This window comes from Diorhabda carinulata, chromosome X, assembly GCF_026250575.1.
Source record: "Diorhabda carinulata isolate Delta chromosome X, icDioCari1.1, whole genome shotgun sequence".
Taxonomy (NCBI): Eukaryota; Metazoa; Arthropoda; class Insecta; order Coleoptera; family Chrysomelidae; genus Diorhabda; species Diorhabda carinulata.
In genome coordinates this window covers 12,021,909-12,044,147 of record NC_079472.1, presented here as the reverse complement: position 1 = coordinate 12,044,147, position 22,239 = coordinate 12,021,909, and the positions used below count along the sequence as shown (strand labels likewise).

The window sequence follows — 22,239 nt, the reverse complement described above, 5'->3', positions numbered from 1 at the left end:
TTATCTAGGGTAGGTGTGCGATTATAAGGGTTGTTATGGTCCGTTACGTGTTTGAGTTGAAATTTAGTCAAGTGGAAGATATAGAAAGACAGCTACTGTTCATCTCAAATAGGGTTTTAGAAAAAAAATTACAGAAATCTGTTGCGAAATTTGATATACAGTGTCGTTTGTTTATTTATATGAGATATATATGCATAAAATTTGATGGTGAAGTAATGGTTTGGAAAGAATTGGAGGTTCATTATCATCCCTTAAGACTTGTCAAGAACTATGAATTGAAATAAGAATGGAATTTTACGATGTTATAGGTAAAAATAACTTAGAAGCAACATCTAAGCTGAAATGTTAATTCTAACGAAATTATGTCAATAAATTTTTGTCTCATTTTGAAAATTCCTAAATACCTGATTTTTCTAAAATAGATTTTGTTACAAATTAGGCTATAATCAACGTTGCTTCATCTACTTGTATGTAAATTGAAACGAAGTCTTTGTCAGCTAGATTATGAGTGTTCTCGTTGTGGGATTGTGGCAAAATTGGGAATTGCAATGTGTTAAATCTTGTTAAAAAACATCAAAATAATCAACTTCAAAATTCGATATTCAAATTGAAGTTTGATGGAAATACCGAGCGTATTGATTCTCAAAATTTCTACATTGTAATAGAAATCATCTTCTGGTATATCCTATCGCCATTTTCATTTTGATTTTGGACCTTTATTTTGAATTTTTAACAACCAATTGACCATAAGTTCTTGAGTTGGTTTGGAAGTATCTAATATTTGTATGTAAATTGAAACGAAGTCTTTCCCAACTAAATTATGAGTGTTCTCGTTGTGGGATTGTGGCAAAATTAAACACCAAAATGTACTAACACTAATATATTTCCGATCTTTCGAATATTTATGTATCCATCGTCTGGGAATTGCGGTGTGACAAATTTTGTAATGTATTTCACAAAAAAACATTAAATTAAGTAATTTTAAAATTCGATATTCAAATTGACATTTAATGGAAAGATTGAGCGTATTGATTCTCAAAATTTCTACATTGTAATAGGAATCATCTTCTGGTATATCCTATCGCCATTTTCATTTTGATTTTGGACCTTTATTTTGAATGTTGATTAACCAATTTACCATAAGTTCTTGAGTTGGTTTGGAAGTACCTAATATTTGTATGTAAATTGAAACGAAGTCTTTCCCAACTAAATTATGAGTGTTCTCGTTGTGGGATTGTGGCAAAATTAGACACCAAAGTGAACTAACTTCGATATGTTTTCCGAGCTTTCGAATACTTATGTATCCATCGTCTGGGAATTGCGGTATGACAAATTTTGCAATATATTATGGCTTTCCAGCTAGATTATGAGTGTTCTCGTTGTGGGATTGTGGCAAAATTGGGAATTGCGGTGTGTTAAATCTTGTTAAAAAACATCAAAATAATCAACTTCAAAATTCGATATTCAAATTAAAGTTTGATGGAAATACCGAGCGTATTGATTCTCAAAATTTCTACATTGTAATAGAAATCATCTTCTGGTATATCCTATCGCCATTTTCATTTTGATTTTGGACCTTTATTTTGAATTTTGATTAACCAATTGACCATAAGTTCTTGAGTTGGTTTGGAAGTACCTAATATTTGTATGTAAATTGAAACGAAGTCTTTCCCAACTAAATTATGAGTGTTCTCGTTGTGGGATTGTGGCAAAACTAAACACCAAAATGTACTAACACTAATATATTTCCGATCTTTCGAATACTTATGTATCCATCGTCTGGGAATTGCGGTATGACAAATTTTGCAATATATTATGGTTTTCCAGCTAGATTATGAGTGTTCTCGTTTTGGAATTGTGGCAAAATTGAACACCAAAGTGTACTAACACTAATATATTTCCGATCTTTCGAATACTTATGTATCCATCGTCTGGGAATTGCGGTATGACAAATTTTGCAATATATTATGGTTTTCCAGCTAGATTATGAGTGTTCTCGTTTTGGAATTGTGGCAAAATTGAACACCAAAGTGTACTAACACTAATATATTTCCAAGTTTTCCAATAATTATGTATCCACCTCTCCTAGTAAAGAGTACATATGAACAAGGCTCAAAAATGTTCCCAATAATTTCCAATCTCTCTTGTTCACCTTGTTGTAATAATTGAATGATGTTTATCTCTGTAACTATCACAACGATATAGGTAAAAATAGGTAAGTGAATAAACCATTTGTCATTTGCTTTGTGAAAAGATTACTAGTCCTGTGCATTCAGACTTATTCTAATCTTTATAATCCTGTGTCGGTTAGTTTAGAGACATATAGTATTACTTCACTCATTTTGTTATTTGCTATATAAAGGGTGAATTAAAATTAGAAGATCGCTTGAAAAAACTCAACCTACCTGTAGTTATAGTCCATTCATTTGCGATGAGAAACGAATCAAGAAATTGTTAACAAAATTGGTTATTGTTTATAAAGAATAACCTCATTTTTATTGCTTTAATTCAGATTAAAATGCTTGGATCGTTTAATACTAGAAATTGTCTACAATAGTAGTGAATAATTGAGCCCAAATATGCTAATAGAAAACCCAAAATATGGGCGAAAATGTATAGAGAAAAAAATTTTTAATACAATTTCTCTACAAATATATACAAATATTTAAGTGAATTTATATTAAATTTATTTTACATTATAGTTGTAGCACCTGTTGATTGGAAATATTCACATCTACTTTTCAGATCGCGAACAATCTTTTCGGCTTCATCAATTTTACAATTCAACGTTTTAATTTCTTGCCTTTTGATTTCGTAAGCTCTCGCTAGATGTTCTATGGCTATTTCTTCGTTCGCTAGACATCTTTTGGCTCCAGTAGCTGTCACGATTTTTTCGATTAGCTCTATCTTCAACTAGAAATAAATAAATTAACCTTAATTTAATTAATATTTATCACAATTGGTAATTGAACGTTGAATTTAATAGGTTAGCTGGAAAATTCGTGGTCTAGCAAAAGTTTGATTCAATTGTTTAATACGTTGAGCCCCGGTGCAGTCCATAGGATTGAAACTGCACTTTCCCCACAGCCCAGAGCGACGTATTTTCTTTCAAAACTTCTTCGCGGCCCTAGGGACTGTATTTACATGTGTTTTGAGTTTGGTCGAACCGTCCTGGGTCTTTCAAACATTACCCTATACTTGGTTCATGATTTCAGCTCCATTGGGAAACAAAAAATTTTACTTTTCGACTATTTGTCCAGCTTCTTTCGTACAACGTCCTTTCCTATCTTTTCGCAATGTTCCCAATAGATGATTTTGGTTTCTCAGCAGCTTTTTTGCTAACTTGTATCATAATTGTCTGACTGACTTTCCACCAGAATCTTCTAGCATAAATTTTCATATTCCAACAGCTAAGTTTGAATTACTTTTAAGCCGTATATTTCTCAATACATCTATTTTGAAAAGTCTCTCTTTCTGGGCATTCTTTATTGTTTGAAAATTTATTTTTGATCTTATATAATATTTTTCAAAACACATAAAAATTGTAAAAATTGATGTTTTTATACGAAATAAATCTTTATATTATTTCTCCTTGGATCCACACCTCATATAGAGTGATTTTTTTTGGGAATTCGGGAAATTTCATGAATTTTGCTTGGGGCTCAACGTGTATAGTTGAATTAAGTATTTTTGAAGTGCTTTTTTGTCTTTAGCACGTCTATAACTTCAGGGAATAGAAAATTTTTAGAAAAAACTTCCACATAAGGCGTTGGCTCCTCTTTTTTGGAATCGCATCCCAATATGAAGATGCCATAATCTCACAAGTCGAGTTTCGCGTTTTGTGATGCTTTAGAGCCGGCTCATTGCGTACTGACCTTCGTTTGAGCTCCAGCGTCACAAAATTTTTGGTTTATTACGATTGAATATCTCCAAACATTGCTCAGAATTATTAATTTATTATGTAAACTTGAGCTACATCTACTTTAAACAGAACTTTCTCATATCCACGTTCGTATCAATTATTTTTGGGATATGACGTTTGGAAGTTAGTTGACAGCTGATTCGTGGAAAATTTCACGACTTATTATGATTTTTATACGGTGAATATACACCCAAAAGCCAAAAAAAAGGCAATTACTCCCCTAATTAAGAATATTTCTACTTGGACGTTCGCAAACAAGATAAATATTTTGTGTTAAATATCTCATGAGACAAACTGGTGAGTGGAATGGGAAAGAAATGAAAATTATTTGAGAGGAATATGGCCGCCAAGAAAAGCCGTCGACAAAGATGGAACTAGTGTCAAATTTTCTTTTTTGGGTGCCTGTAAAATCATTGTTCGATTCGACGTTAGAAAATTAATCATTACTACCTTAAATGAAGAAAAAAAGAAGTTTGGATGGCGTCTGTCGAAGTAACTAAAAACTTTTTTAATAACTTTAGACCTCATCAAAAAAATACATTTTATAAATTGGGATTGAAAATACTTTTTTTACATTTCCATCTGTAGTTTTGAAGAGGAAAATTGGAATCGCAGACTATTGTTGGTATTCAATTAGATACTCTACAAATTCCGAAGACAGGGTGTTTCAAAAAGATATAATCCCGTCTCTAGGACAGATAAAAACTATTCAGGGATTGTTCGGTAAAAAAAATTCGTAACGTCATCAGTATTAGATTTATCAAGAAAAATATCAATTGAAGTTTTTCGGTATAAAGTATTGATAAAGTTATTAATTGAGCAAAAAATGACAAGATAAAAATTTGAAAAAAAAGGGTAATAACATAAAATATAATTCGATTAGAGTAGATGTTCAAAATGTCTTCCGTTTTCACGTATACTATGGTTACTGTAAAATCATTTTTCTAAAGAATCCATTAATCTTCTAAACGATTGGGAATCGGCTATGAGGTCATTAAAATGACGATGAATTCTGTCTTTCACTTCTTGAGGTAAATTCATCTACGTAGTATAAACTTTTTCTTCAAGATACAACCAAACTGTATAAATCAAGGGATTGAAATCGAGGAGGTCAAAGAATCAGAGCTTCTGCAGCTCTACCAATCTATTACATAAAGTTGCTGCCCAAATATAAACTTCAAACGAGTTTTGAACATACCTAGGGCTTTTATTTCTTATAATGTTTAACAAAAATCCACTCCAACCTATAAATCGTCTGGCAAGAGCTCTTGGACTTGTCTATAATGATTATGACGTAGCTATTGCTCTTCAAGTATCTTCCAAGTACTTGAAGAAGACATATTTGTTTGTCTTACCATATTCCTCATGATTTTGATCCTCTACATTCAAAATCATTTCTTTATTAAGGTTTTTTGTTGTTCTTAACCTACCAGAATTAATTTCTGTGATTCCCATTTCTCGACAACATCGTTAGATGACTCTAAATGTATTTTTACTTGGTAAGTTTCTTCTTCTTTTCTGCATAATGCGTAATAACTGCACTGGAGTGTCCTAAACACTCGCCTAAGGTTAATAACATGTCGGTGATTTCAAAATTTGAGTACATTTTGATTAACAACATCTAATTTAACAAATAACAAAGTTTCAGTGATGTAATTATTATTAATTCAACGTCATAACTGTCAATGTGTCAATGAATGACAGTTGTGGGTATTGATGGAGCTTTGATATGAAACAAACAAGTTTGAGTCCCAGAACATTATCATCAAATTGTTGTGTCAATATTCATTTAATTTTGAAAATCAAGATCCTGTACTGATTAGACTAGATTTTTGTGAAACTTTACAAGAAACGACAGCTCCAAGTCCCATTTTTTTTAAATATATCCGATGGGGTTTCATTTACGCGACAAAAAATTTTCAAACCACATAAGGCTTACTAATTAATAATAATTATTATTAATAACTTTACCAATACTCTATACCAACATCGGTTATTATTTTCAAATCAAAATATTTCGTAAATGGTACACAGTATCGAGTTTTTAGTGTACAATTAAATGATATTTAAGTTCAATTGAAATTTTGCTTAATTAATCTAATATTGAAAAAGTTATGTTCAATATTAGTTGATTCGAACCGTGTAACTAGCGCCCTCTATGAGAGCCAGATATAAAAACAAATTCAATGGATGTATCAGATTTTTAATTCAACGCAATTTACCTCGAATACTGATGGCATTACGATAATTTTTTATTGGGCAAACCCCAATTATTTTTCAGTTTTCTATCTATCCTAGAGACGGGATTATCTATTTTTGCAACACCATATATAGAAGATATGTAAAACTGTATGAAAAACATGTTTTTTGAGTTCTGATACATTTATTTTCCAAAAAAATGTGACGTGACTCACTTTTTTTCCATTTTATTAATTCATTTTCGCTATAAAAATTAGTAATCACACTATCCACGAGGAGAAAAACGAATTTCACGTTATGAGCGGCGGGCGCGTAAGTGACGTCGTTAAACAAGCCAGGACTGACTCAAAAGTTGAACAATCTTCTTTAAAAGAGTTTCAAGTTAAAGAGGAAGGGATACTCTATGGACAAGGCATCGCCGATTAAGGATAAGTTGAGATTTTCATAGTTTTAAATGGACTTGAAACTTTTTTTCTCAAAACTCTGTTTTTCAAACTTCCCTCCATCGTATCTCAAAGACGGCATGACCGAATTATTTGAAATTTATAGGGCACACTAAACACACGTGAACGCATTGAATGAACTATTATCAATCAAAAATTTCCAAAATTTCGATTTTTTTATAGCTAAAAACAAAAACAAAATCGCAAAATTCGCAACTTTTATTTCAAATGTATACCAAAAGTCCAATTTTTTGTATATTCATTTGATAATAGTCAATTTTGGGTATTTAGGCTTACAGATTAGAACGCCGTTTTTTATTTTTGTTTCAGATAAGTCAATCAGCCGGAATCGTGGAGGAAGTGCGAGCTCATTTTCTTCGAAGCGGGGGCGTTCAGAACGCTGTAACTCAAGTTCTACGCGATATTTTTAGCTTAAAATTTATATTTATACTGTCGAAATATATGTTAATAAATGATAATGAACTTAAAGCTCTATCTATTCACTGGTCGTAGAAAAAAAATCCTAAAAATCCCTAAAAAACAGGCCGTTGCATGGGATGACCCCATTAATAGTTTTTTTGGTTGCCTATTGTAATTTATTTAATATAACTAGATAACTACGGAATAAACCCACTGATTATTATTAAATGAGTATTGAATTTTTTTGTCGCTACTAATTATTTTTTATGTAATCGAAAAAGTTGAGTGACTATATTTCGTGCTCCCAATAATTATCTAACTGGTATAAAAAAGTTTTTTTGAAAGTTGAAACTCTTAATATTCGAAAGAATATAAACAAAACAATTATAGTCCACTTTGACTCCAACCGATAAGAGAGAAATGCTTTATTGTCAAAAAATTGTTATATTTTCAATACAAAACCTTGTAAAAACTAAATAAATAAATAAATAAAGATACAAATAAAATAAAATGAGGGAAAAAATGATTTCAATTGGCAAGTGATTGTGCATTTTTTTGCAGTGTAAAGTATTGAGCCCTTAACTAATTCTGAACGTGCCGACTTTTCTGAAATTGGAATTAGGCAAACGGATTCAATGATGAATGAGGAAAAAAGATTCAAAATTTTCAATCTTTTGAAGAAGTACTTGCTGTTTAGTCCGAGTAAACATCTAACAGTTCTCTTTTGTAGTTTAAAATCCGCTCGAATTGAGTCGCAAGACACGTACCCCAAAAAGGAAGGGCATATCAGAAAATGCGACTCAATAAGGGCATAAAAAACTGTTAAGGAAGATGGATGAGTTCAGTTCTCTGGAAACAAAACAGGAAACAATATTTAACTCCTATTTCAAGGAATTGCCCACAACAAGTACTAAGAATTTTACAGATTCAAAAAAGTCAATGGTGCAATGTATTTTTATATGATAACTTTGGTTTTAGAAACGTTGAAATTAGAATCGCATCATGATTTAAAGGTGATTAGGTCCTATGGAGTGCAGTGTTGCTCCAAGAGAAGCTAGTATCGTCTGTAAAGACATTTTACCATTGATGTCGTTTATAAACAGAAGAAACATAATAGGGCCTAGTACTGAACCTTGGGACACTCCATATTTTATTGTTGTATCGTTGTATGAACCCTTACAAGCCAATATTTTCGAATAAAATTTTCATTCGGTGAGACTCAATTTAAGAAAAAATATTTTTACCTGTAGGGCAGTTTTCAAAACTATTTCATAAGAAAATAGATTTGTATACCTTTTCGATTTCTTTGTTCAAATCTTCTACTTTATTTCTCAAATTTTCGTTGCCATTCACAAGCTGATTAATAGTTTTTACAATAAATTTAGTTTCGCTAAGTTTTTCTAATATCGTAGTTTTGTGATTCTCCAAATTTTCAACTATTTGTTGTTGTTCTAATTTGAGTTTTTGATTAAGTATTTCCGCATCCGCTAAGAGATCTCTTATTATAATGTTTTTCTTTCTGAGCGCGTATGTTTCTTTATATTTATGCAACAAATGCGGTTCACCATTTATTTCTGTAAAACTGGATCTTGTTAGGGACTCATCTTCATTATTTTCAATAGTATTTGGAAGTCTTTTATCTATCTTATCGTCCGCCAGATCTGATGTTGAAGATAAAGCAGGAAAATCTTGATTTTGAGTCAATCTTATATCGTGTTTCGAGTTTATAAGCGTCATGTTAGATTCGTTCTCAAATTCTGCAGTATTATAACTAAAAAATATTGAATACTGTAAATAAATACAAAAACGTGGCTTTTATCAAACTTTCCTGGTATACAAATCATTCAAGAAGACTTAGATTCCATAAAATCCCTTTTTTTATAGTCAATTTTTTATTTCTAAATCATAATATCCCAGTGGTGATAAACACCACTTTTAACTATTTCATAGCTATATACTTTTTGTTGCCCTGTATATCATCGCAAATTTTCATGTTTTCAAGTGCCCAGATTATAAAAATTGCTCATATTTTCATGATTTTCGCTTGTTAAAAGAAAAATTCTATTTTTCAATCATGATTAGGTTTTTACGCAGCTTGTTCGCGCATACAAACATCAGGTGATCCCTTTCAGACCCCTTGCCATCCACGACACAATATTGAATCGCTTATAAGTGAGTTTAGAAAATAAGTTGTCATTGATTGATATTTTGTTCGAATTATTGAATGTCCGTTCTAATATATTCGACTTCTACTACATCACACAGTAAATCATGTGACTGACACACAGATGACGCTGTCATTGTCAAATATGACGTTTATGAAGTACCAACTTTCGAAAGACTATGTTACCAAATTTAATTTCGATTTCGATTAGTCAGAAAAAAGTGACAGTCATTTAAGTAAGGTTACTTTTCAAAAAAAAATACTTGAAAACAATTTTGTTTGTTAATTATTTTTTGATGTAAAAAAAACTGTGCAAGCTCAGCAAGGGCTTCAAAAGTGTTATCTGCTCTATCGAAAACAACCATTTGTTATTAATTTGCTGAATTTAAACGTGGTCGTACAGACACCGATGATTATGAACGTTCTGGTTGTCCAATTCAGGTGGTTACTCCGAAAAACATCAAAATAGTCCACAAATTCGTTGAATCTAATTGCGTGAGATAGCTCAGTCGATATGTTACAATGGATGGAACATGGATCCATCACTTCAGTCCGGAATCAAAACGATCATCATCTGAGTAGTCTGCATTCAGTGAACCACGTCCGAAGTTTCCAAACGCTGGAAATGTTATGGCTTCAGTATTTTGGGATGCGCATACTGGACTATCTCCAAAAAGGGGCGACAATCAATAGAGAATACTACATAGAGTTGTTGAATCGTTTGAATGGAAAAATCAAGGAAAAACGGCCTCATATGTCGAAGAAAAAACCACTGTTTCACCAAGACAATACACCGATTCACAAGGCAAAAGACAAATCCTTCTACAATCATCGAGAAGGTAGAAAAGCGTTGGAGATATTGAAGGAGATTACTTTGAGGAATAAAATCGATTCTTGACAAAAAAAATGTGTCTCTTAAATAGTTAGTCACACGACTCATTGGGTGATGTGTTAAAATATGAGTTCACCACAAAGAAAGTGTTCTTGGGCTCTTATTAAACTTCGTAAGTCCTCTTTTGTGTCTTTACAGTTATGAAAAAAAAAGGAGAACGTTCTGGATTAGACCAAATCTGTCTGGAGCCTACGAATCATTTAGATGATTGTTAATTTTGCGTGGTGGATGTTAAAGGTTTTAATCACACAGTGGAAATCTTCATCGGCCTATTTACGCCTCAGAAACAATGCCAAATTGCCAAAGTGAATGGGAGGGTGAACCATCTTCAACAAAATTATTTCCTCAAATGGAACTCAGTGATTTGATGAGAGATCTCAATTTATGAAAACAAGGATCAGAACTATTAGCATTAGGATTGGAAGAAAAAAGTTATGAGCAGCAATTACAACATACAGAACGTGGTAAAACGATTCTAGATAAATTTCCGGATCATTTAGGAAATTATAGTGAGAAACATGTAGGTAGGTTCCACCAAGATCTAAAAATGATGGAGGAAAGCTATAAGGGTCGATGGGATTCACACATAATGGCAGATTACTAGTCTGGTTCTGGAGAAGTGATTGTCAAAGTTATGACTGTTCCAGAAAGTAAAAGCTTGGAAAATTCATGTGTTGGTTGTTGAAAATTTCCTAGATAACAAACTTTCAGACTTTAGGAACAAATATTAGTATTTTCTAGATAAATATCCGGATCATTCAGGAAATTATAGTGAGAAACGTGGAGGTAGGTTCCACCAAGATCTAAAAACGATGGAGGAAAGCTATAAGGGTCGATGGGATTCACACATAATGGCAGATTACTAGTCTGGTTCTGGAGAAGTGATTGTCGAAGTTATGACTGTTCCAGAAAGTAAAAGCTTGGAAAATTCATGTGTTGGTTGTTGAAAATTTCCTAGATAACAAACTTTCAGACTTTAGGAACAAATATTAGTATTTTCTAGATAAATATCCGGATCATTCAGGAAATTATAGTGAGAAACGTGGAGGTAGGTTCCACCAAGATCTAAAAATGATGGAGGAAAGCTATAAGGGTCGATGGGATTCACACATAATGGCAGATTACTAGTCTGGTTCTGGAGAAGTGATTGTCGAAGTTATGACTGTTCCAGAAAGTAAAAGCTTGGAAAATTCATGTGTTGGTTGTTGAAAAATTTCCTAGATAACAAATTTTCAGACTTTAGGAACAAATATTAGTATTTTCTAGATAAATATCCGGATCATTCAGGAAATTATAGTGAGAAACGTGGAGGTAGGTTCCACCAAGATCTAAAAATGATGGAGGAAAGCTATAAGGGTCGATGGGATTCACACATAATGGTAGATTACTAGTCTGGTTCTGGAGAAGTGATTGTCGAAGTTATAACTGTTCCAGAAAGTAAAAGCTTGGAAAATTCATGTGTTGGTTGTTGAAAAATTTCCTAGATAACAAACTTTCAGACTTTAGGAACAAATATTAGTATTTTCTAGATAAATATCCGGATCATTTAGGAAATTATAGTGAGAAACGTGTAGGTAGGTTCCACCATGATCTAAAAATGATGGAGGAAAGCTATAAGGGTCGATGGGATTCACACATAATGGCAGATTACTAGTCTGGCTCGTAAAATGCATTTTATGGAAATATAAAATATATTTTCGACATAATAAAACAAAAATACATAACAAAAACTAAAAATACCAGTAGTTTTTACCTCAAACTTTCTGTATGGAAAGAAAAATCCTTCTCTAAAACTTCCATTGTATTTTTTCTATTTTATATTAATCCCCCTCACTTGTATACATTATTTTCATTCTTAAATTATGTTTGTTCCGAGAGTAGCGTCCAATTAGTTGAAATAATAACGATTTGTTGGAAATAACTTTAAATTTTGAATATTGTCAAAAATATATGTATGACTTTATTGAAATGACATTTAACTATCTTTATTTATCAATAGTACGTTAAGAGAGATAAATAATCAATACGCGAGGTATTTAAGTGTTTAAAACAACCACGGCGCGGCGCTGCTTCTACAGCTCGACGTATGCGTATAACCTAAAATCGGCGAGAGCGTTATACAGTATCACCTGTACTTTAATTGAGTTATTTCGTGTTTTTCATTATATATCCGCGCTTAACTTTCCTCGGACCCAACCAATTCACTCATGTTCTTAGACGAATGATATAAAAGAAGAAATCTATAATGGCAAGAGAACTCGACTGATATGAACCCCGTAGACTACCTGTGGGAACTTACTAAAAGGTCTATCGCCAAGGTATTGATCACCATCAAGCGAATGTTTCAAAAATCTACATAGAGAGCATGATTCGATGTTTGCAAGCTTTAGGATTCAAAGAAAAAACAGTAGAATTATTTCTTTGCCTAAATTTGTAGTTTTTTACTTTGTTTACCTAAGGTTGCTCTGATAATTCCTGGCACACGTGACTAAGCGACGCTCAGAGCTACAATCAAATGAAACTGATTCGTGGTTGTCAAATTTACCACCATTATCACTGAGAAATTCTTTAATACTACGGCCATAGCTTTCGATAGTACTTCCAGTCACCAAGTACCTTGACACCCAGTTCAGAATCAAGCTTTAAACCGTCGTGGTCAACGCTCATGTTGTCTTCAGTCACACCAGCAATATTTTTCAACTTTGTGTTGTGTTCTGAGACATCTAAGTAACCTAGAAGTGCTCCTAGAAGTGTCGGTTTCCGCTTGCCTCAAACGAATTCGAGTTAGTCCAGCTCTAAAATGGATTGCGTCAAAGATATGAAGGTTCAGAAGATTGGTCGACGTGTTGGAGTTGTATGATGCGGTCGAAATCGCTGAAGGTACCAGGAAGAAGCCTGAGTTTTCATCAGGAACGCATAGAAAGAACTCGAAGCTTACAAAAAGTCTGCAGCTCAAACTAAAAGAATCATTTCTCAGTGCGTTAGAGACGATATTCACCAGCGAATTGCAGGTAGGTTGTCAGCTAAGGAACTATGGGACATTTTGGTTGAGCAGTTTGAAAACAAGACTGATGATCAGTTATTTTGATTATTTCAGTATGAAATGGGTGTTTTGTTTTAGTATAGGACGAGGAGAAGTTACCTGGGCCTTTAACCTGATGGGATTTCCATGTTGTATTTATTTTAATTAAGTACCATTGGATTTTTACAAATATTTTTGAGTTTTTAGGTTATGTACTCAACTTGAGTATATTAACGTCTTCGAAACTCCCACCTTTTGAATCCTACATCCTTGAATCCATCATTTACAAGAATTCAAACAATAAAAAGATATATTAGAGCCCAATAAACCAGTGGTGGGTATTAAAAACGAGATTTACTGTTTATAAAGGCGGTTTAAAACTAAATATAATTCGATGATTTTGATCATATTCAAATAATTATTCTAGAAGATCTATTTTGAGAAGACCTGGCTTATTATTTTTCAAAAAGTTAAAAATATTAACTCGGAATCGATGTACAAAATAAACAAATTCGCTCCTCGTTAATTAAGTTTCTCAACATCGGGATTTTGATTCAATTTCTACTTGAACCAATTTATAAAGTAGTTCAGATACAAGTTTTATTCCTTTTGAACATAATATTGTCAATAAATCTGGTACAGACATCTTTTTATTTGCTATCGAAATGTTTCATGTCTATTTTTAATTGTCCAAAGCTCATTCTACAAGGATGACTACTCAAGTTTTGAGATAGACATCAAGCGTAAAAAAACGTTGACCTCGTAATTTATTTTGAATCTACGGGAACAAGAAGAAATCACTGGGCTCTAAATAAGGATTATACGGTGGATGACCAATCAAATCCATGTTTTGACTATACAAAAACGTTTTTGACTCAACTGATATGTGAAAACTCGCGGTGTCGTGGTTGAGAATGATTGGTCTACTGCGATTGGTTTCCTTGATTTTTTCTGGGAAACAAATGCTGGTGTACCATTCAGAATTGACTGTCAGGATCTTTTCTGAAGCCTCCATGTCACATGACGATCTTGTGATATCAGTTAATGCACAGCATCGATATTTTCTGACACAACAACTGATTTTGGAAGACGACGAAGTTCGAGATGGTGATTCGTCACCAAAAATCGAAGGTGTTTATGTCAAACTTTATAATTATCATTATTTATCATAATAAAGGCGATTTCAATCCTTCTTGTGGAACTTTTCTAACAGCTGATAATCTGAAGTGTCCTGCACTGATTTTTCAAAATAAAAATTCCTAAATAAATTTCCCAGTCACATTTTTGTTAGCAAAATTTTACGATTGATGTTGTCTTTCAATATAATAAACTGTAACTGAGATTTACGACGATGTAGTCGTTCAAAATCGCCTATAAAAAATTTCGTAGTATAGCAAATAAATGTTTTATATTATTCCCGGAATGGATAATGGCAATTTTGACGAGTGTCTGTCATTATGTTTACTCGCGATGTTTGTATTAGAACTCAGCTTCGTATGACGTGTTATCCAAGATTTATGGTTAATATAACTATATATAAACAAGAGGGACCGAAATTTATGCTCTAAACTGAGGTCGACATCCCCAAAACCGTTTCAAACGAGAATTTAGTAATAAATATACATATCTCCACCACATGATAATGAAATTAACACAATTAATAACGCAAACACTAAGAAATACAATACAGAGTATAGAGATGAGATATATAAGGAACATAAAAAGATACTAAATGATATATGAAGCAAGAATAGCAAAAAAAGAAGCAAAAAGAAGGAAATGGTTAGAGCTACAATAAAATTAGGGTCATTGCTCAAAAGCTTGGATTAGAAACATGGATACATTCCCGAAATCGACGTATTAGGTTCGATCCTTAACTAGAATTTTATTTTACACAAACTTAATAGAGTATTTTGATTGTTTTTATATAAGCTGAGGAGAAGTTACCTGGAGAAGTTACCTGAAATGATTTCTTGTTCTATTTTCTCGCTCTACAGCGCCATTTTGTACAGGCGTTTACAGTATCGTCAGAAATGTTTAACTCGAACTTCATGGTTCTCAAATTCACCACCATTATTAATGAAAAACTTAATTAATACGATAACCATAGCTTTCGCTAGTACTTCCAGTTACCAAGTACTTTAACACCCAGTTCAGGATCGAGATTTGAACCGGCTTGGTACAGCTGTTGTCTTCAGTTACACCAGCGCAGACTTCTGCTGGTTGTACAGTTTAAAACGATGTGTGATGAAGGGTTTGGCCTATGTCATCACCTGAAGACCGTTTATCCACAGATACAGATACAGAAATTCAGTGTCAGTTGATTCAAAATACAGAGACGAGGTTTCGATATAATTATGTGAATATTTTCAACTTGCCACTTACGTAGTTGGATACTTCAAATGTACCACTACCAGGAGCTTTGATTAAGTACTTTCCCGCCGTTTTCACAGATTATTCCACCACTGATTATGAATGCCAGTTCGACCAACTGCGTTGTGTTGTGTTCTGATATATCTAAGCAACCTAGACCTGCTCTTAGTTCTGTTTCCGCTTGCCTTAAACGAATTCGAGTTAGTCCAGCTCTAAAATGGATTGCGTCAAAGATATGAAACCATTGAAAGATTGAGAAGGTTGGTCGACGTGTATGATGCGGTCGGAATCGTTGAAGGTACCAGGAAGAAGCCTGAGTTTTCATCTGGAACGCAAATTATGAACTCGAAGCTTACAAAAAGTTTGCAGCTCAAACTGAAAGAATCATTTCTCAGTGCATTAAAGACGATTTTCACCAGCGAATTGCTGGTAGGTTGTCAGTTAAGGAACCGTGATACATTTTGGTTGAGCAGTTTGAAAACAAAACTGAAGATTAGTTGTTTGGTCAGTGTCTTCATTTTTTTCAATATTAAATAAGTTGGTAACACCTTATCCGTGTAAATTTTTTTCCATAAACATTTTTATTTCACATTATAACCCCATTTAAAACCCGTATAAAAATGGTCGTATGTTTTTTTTTAAATATTGGCGAGTTTATTGATACATCAGTATAAACACCATCAATTTTCTTTTGGATTCTAGTGTGTTGGGCTACGTCACGTGGCTTTAACAGCCAATAACAATTAGCTACAGATTCGGTACATTAACAACCCGTAACCAAAACGAAACACAGTTTTTTGCCAGTCATTTCCGTATGGGGTGCAGTTTCTGAAGAGGAAGAGATCTATTGTCGTTTATGGCTTTACTTTAGATATCTACAGGGTGAATACGAACGATAAATATATAATACATTCAGAAGTAATAATTAAATAAGATATAATTGAGAAAAAACTTAATTTATTATAAAATTTCTGTGTTTTGTAAAGCAACCGTTGATACTGAAAGCTGTACTACTTCTTTGTGGAATAATGAGCGAAGTGCGAAAATTTAATTACGAGGAAGCCCAGAAGTAAACTAAATAACGTGGCGTTTTCAAACTTGAAACATATGCTGCAACTATGGACATCTCTAAGTTAGGACCATCCTCGTAAATGCCGTTAAAAGCCTAGTTAGTGGACTCACTAGATAAAGCAAGGAATTTTAGCTCTTCATTCTTCTGGTATAGCATTTTTGTCAGAATAATCCTTTCTGCTATTAGCTCTTGTTGATTTTTTCTTCAACATCTTTCAAGGCATATCCACTAATGGATGTTCGGTATGTATTAAGGATTCTTTCCTTCAATGTTACTGCCGATGCGTCACAGGAATTCTACGTTTCTCAATCTAGCCGTCCAAGGCACCTTGAGGATTCCGCGGTGCAGCCACATTTAGAAAACCTCGAACTTGTTAATCGTAGTCGTCTTCAATGTTCTGCTTTCCATGTCGTAGAGAAGCACCGATCAAACGTAACACTTCACGAGTCGTAGGTTAACATCGCCTATCCATCAATTATTTTGCTCAATATTTTGGGGGATGCTTCAAAAATATTGCTTATTGACTATGTCATAAGAAGACATTACCATCGATGATTCAGTTGAGGAAAGTTTATGAGTGCGAGTGTTCAGAACCAAGAAAAACCTTCGATTTCATCAAAAAAGTTCATCAAATGGTACAGGTTGGAAACCCTATCCATCAGATTTAACCCACAGTGACTTTTTTAGTGATTTCTGACTTGATATTTCCATTAGACAAGGACGTAATTGGCCATTTGTAAAGACAGAGATGGTAAAATATATTTGGAACAAGAAAAAAGATTGTTACTAGTTGGAAATACCTTGAAAATCTCGTGAATATTGACCAATGGATCATAGAAACGATTAGGGAAGTCCAAGTATTTTTTTTATTACAAAAAACGAGTTATATATATATATATATATATATATATATATATATATATATATATATATATATCTATTTTATAAAGGGTGTTTCAAAAATAATGTAGTCTTTGTCTTTGTTGTCTTTGAGACTTTCTAAGATTTCATAAGGAAACAAATGTCTTAATACGTTGTAAACATCTTTGGATTTAAATTGATTCCTACTGAAGCAAATCGCCATAAACCTGGCGGCGCAAGATCCGGCTTAAATGCTGGATGTACTAGGAGATTAGTACCACCAAGCTCTTCGATCTTATTCAGCATAAATTTCCTAGTTTCGTCTCGATATTCCTCCCATAAAACCCCATACATTCCGAGGATTCTGGTAGTTATGCGTCCTCTTATAGTACCAGGATCAAACTAATCAGGATTTATTATTAAAATTCTAGAATTCTAGGAAATTTGTTCACTTATGTGAATTTTTTTCTCAAATGTCTCACCCTGTAACCACTAATCGAAACTCGCAAACAAAGAACGTGACGGTTTTTCTGAAAAAGTGCCACGAAAAACCCATAAAAATTTGTCACATCGAGGGTGGCGGTCCAATCGAGATCCCGTCGCCACCGGCGTCGCTCGGCATCGCTAGCGTCGTAACGGAAGTGACGCAACAATTACATCCCCACCGCTGTGACGATACGTACTTCCGGCAAATCACGATATTGTAGCTTCCGGTTTGTTCGGTTCTGAATTAATTTTTACTTAACGTACTGCAGACTCTCGATTTGGAGCCCGAGAGGGATTTAGATTGTTATTGAGGGGGTATGTCATTGATAGATCGATTTTACTGAAATATCTCATAATTAAATTCATTCATTTTATAACAAAGAAACGATTAAATGTTATTATTATAAGATTATTTTATCAAAAATCATTTTTCTCCAAGTTTTTCGTTTATAAAAAGTCACCTGAATATTTTCATTCCAAGAAAAGGACTACGGTCAAGTATTTTCACCCTCGAAGCAAACTTCAAAGGAAAAGGGAATTTATAAGCCTACTACAGAACCAAAAAAAATCATCTGAAGAATTTTTTAAATTGGCTGTTTGAGTTTTTCGTTGAAAATACTTCTACAAGCAACAGATCGTTAAAAATCACAAAGTTAAAGTAAAAGTAAACAATAAAAAATATTTCACACGCACTTTTCAGAACTTCCAGGATTAATTGTAGCTTCTATGCACTTTAGAGTCAACAAAAAGTAGCCGGATGATGTCAGTTCGGGGATATCTGGTGGGTATTCAATCTTTGTGAAACCACATTCGTGTACAGTAGCCTTGGAAAGTTAAACAACGCGGATTGCAGCGTTGTCCTTATGTAACCAACAATCGTTTTTCATTTGAAAGTTGAAAGAACTTACAAGTGATTGGATCAACTGAAAAGAATAGCTCGTTGAGACTTATCACTGACGCGTGCATAAAGATTTTTGCAAAATGAAATCAGAACTGCAGCGTGCGTCCATTTTAAAAATAATTTGAAAAAAAAAATCATCTGAAGAATGTTTTAAATTGTCAATTTGAGTTTTGCGTTCTACAAGCAACAGATCGTTAAAAGTCACAAAGTTAGAATAAAAATAAACAGTCAAAAATAGTTCCACGTACTTTTCAGAACTTCCAGAACTGATTATAGCTTCTATGCACTTTAGAGTCAAGATTTAAGAACAATAAATAGCCGGATAATGTCAGTTCGGGGCTATATGGTGGGTATTCCATATTTGTGAAGCCAAATTCGTGTACAATAGCCTTGTAAAGAAAAGAAAGTGATTGGATCAACTCAAAAGAACGTCGAGACTTATCACTGCAACGTACGTCTATTTTAAATAGGATCTTAAAAAAATCTCAATTTAAAAACTCTAATTATTCATCCACCTTGTATAATAATCGGCCATTCGTTCCGTTCATATCCAAACAAGTATTTTTCGTCAAAAGATCAGTGTCCACATTTAAGGAAACGCCAACTAAGATCGCCTAACGTTACTCCGAGTATTTCTGTCCGTTGCTAGGTTACGGAATCGGACCCTGAATGACCTCTCAACTTCAGATAACTGAATGTCATACCCACACCACCGATTGGCAACCCTGCCTGTAGCGTCTTTTCGAAATATATACCATTGAGATTAAAAATAACACACAATTTTCGTATCTATGCTAGATAGTATATAAGTATGAATATCCTATGTCGTTTAATGTCATTTGTCATTTTTTACGTTGTAAAGATGTCATTTTTATACACAGCGGGTTCGTGACAGATCTTTCTTTCTTATAAATGCGTAAATTATTGAAATGACTTGATTACTACTATTATCAATCTAAAATTTGTTATATTTTCTGAAATGCGGTAAATATGACAACAACGTGATTTCAATTACATGATTATTATAACTAAAACTTGTTATTTAGTACAGATATTTTCAGCTCAGCAACAGGATCGAAATCGTACGATCTGAAAAACTTTACTGGCGTCTATATCTCATTTAATATTTTTTTTGTTGTTAACGACAGATTTTAAAACAATAGACACAGACTGTGGTCTGCTGCCACTAATAATCTGTTAACCCTGACAACCAACAGGACCGTACTTGAAAATTTATTAGTCGAATTTATATTTGAAACAATAATTGTTAGATGATCAATTCAACAAAAATTCTAAAAAATTACGAATAAAATTAGAAAAAAACAAACGGAAATTATAAAATTAAAATATTTTACTACTAGAAATGCATAATTTCGAATATTCAAGATAAAATTTATGTTAGATTAAGTTAGAATATTAAGACAACTTATGTGATCAAACAACAAACTATAAAATCGTTACTCAAGCAGAATTTATTAACAATCACACTAATCTAGGTATACCTGTCGAAGTAGAAAGACTGTGTTAGATGTGTGCAAATCTAAATTTTAGCACACCTATTAGCTATGAAGAATTTCCGTCATTAAAAACCAATTAAAACGATCTTAGATATTAAAAGAATAGTCTCAAAAGCGGTTCTTGAGTTGGTGGATAACATTAAATGCAGGAAAATAGCTTATTTGGGACACATAATGCGTTGTAGCCGGTTTAATATCCTCCAGTTGATCATAATAGGTAAAGATGAAGTTTGCAAAGGAGTTGGAATGAAACAAGCCTCTTGGTTGAAGAATATTAGATAATGGACTGGGATAAGAGAAGATGGACAGTTATTTAGACTAGCTCAAGATAGGGAGAGTTTTGTCATGATGATCACCAAGGTCAAGGAGTCTTTATAAGGTACTCTAAGAAGAAAAACTCTCAAAAGCGATTCGTCAGCTGGTGGATAACATTAAATGAAGGAAACTAGCTTATTTTGGACTCATAATGCGTGGTAGCTGGTTTCGTATCCTCCAGTTGAAGAAGTTGAAGAATATTAGAGAATGGACTGTGATAGGAAAAGATGGACAGCTCAAGGACGTCAAGGGGACTTGATACGGCACTCTAAGAAGAAGAAGTCTTAAAAGTTGAATGCAAAACAATGATAACAAATAATGCAGTTGTATCAAAAATGTATGGCTTCCGAAAAACTCACAAACCAACTCTAGATATGAGACCAGTTTCTGTTGACAATTTAACCACCACATTTGTACATAATGTAAAAGATTTCATATGAAGTTGTGGAGTCAACAAAAGATAAAACACTAAATACTGGTTATCTTCAAACGTAGAATCATTTTTTACTAAAATTAGAATTAATTGATTACTTATTTGGATCCAGTTACTTTTCTTTCAATGACAGACTCTACAAACAACTGGAAGACACAGCCATGTGAAATCCTGCTAGCCCAGTTTTGGTAAATTTAGTCATGAATGATCTGGTTATTGGAAGTTTGAAGCAACTACCCTTTCCACTCACGAAAGGGGTTGCTGTGGATCATTCACAGAACCGAAACACATATAAAGAAAAACCGAATCAGTTGACGAAGCTACTCAAGATTTTATACGTAGGACAATTTATGGTTTACATAACGAAAACAGGGTTGCCACATTAGAAGTAATAGGTAGCAGAATTAGCTTAGAAACATTGCGTCAAGTTTTGTCAGCATGTGGTTTTAAACACAAAAAACTGCTTCAGATAAAAGTTCTAATAGACGAATGAGGTACGAAAAGGTCTCAGTTCACGTCTAGTACCCTATTTAAACCAATCGCCCTTACAGGTGGGTAATTTTACTCGTCTATTTAGGTTTTATAATTTAATATTAAGTTGTAGTAAGTTAATGAGGTATAATAATGATTTTTTTGGAAGTAGGACTACAATGAAGTGCAATTTATAGTGATTCGATCGCCTTTTAATGGTAGATAAATCAAACAAAATCGTCGGTGCAGGTTTTTATAATCTGCGATTGATATTGAGAAAACTATAAAGCTGTGCATCAAAAAAACAGCTTCAAACTGTTCTTAATTCTTGATTGAATGCTATAGGTATGAACCTGAATCAAAAGAAAAGTCAAATTATCATTTCCTGATATTATATCCCCATCACTTATCTTCTATACTTTCGTTTTCATTTTTATCGACATTCTTACTGTCTAATCGTGTTTTCTTCTCAAAATTTTCTCTCATTTTGTTAAGTTATTCATATAGATCAACCAAAGTACTATATTTAGTAAAAACATCTTTTATTGCACTGAGAAATAACAAATTCTATATTTTTAAGTTGTAATAATTATTGAAAAAAATTTGTATAAAATTTATTATGGATTGTGCCGAGTCCGGCCCGCCCCTCCGGCGCTATCTGACCGTCATCTATTAACTCGCACAGCGCCTGGCATTTCGGGTATGGCATCCTAGATATTCTCATCCCAGAATGCTTATCATCTTGAAG

The 22,239-nt window shown here is 33.2% G+C and overlaps 1 protein-coding gene across 1 annotated transcript; it reads right to left on the bottom strand.

Moving 5' to 3' along the window:
• Nucleotides 1–2,664: 2,664 nt before the first annotated feature.
• LOC130901312 (kinesin-like protein KIF15-A) lies at nt 2,665–12,015 on the bottom strand. Its single transcript, XM_057812564.1, has 3 exons — nt 11,794–12,015; nt 8,278–8,755; nt 2,665–2,913 (listed from the first exon to the last, which is right to left on the bottom strand). The coding sequence occupies exons 1-3, from the start codon at nt 11,838–11,840 to the stop codon at nt 2,692–2,694; spliced, it is 747 nt and encodes a 248-aa protein (XP_057668547.1). The 5' UTR covers nt 11,841–12,015; the 3' UTR covers nt 2,665–2,691.
• Between the last annotated feature and the right edge of the window lie 10,224 nt (nt 12,016–22,239).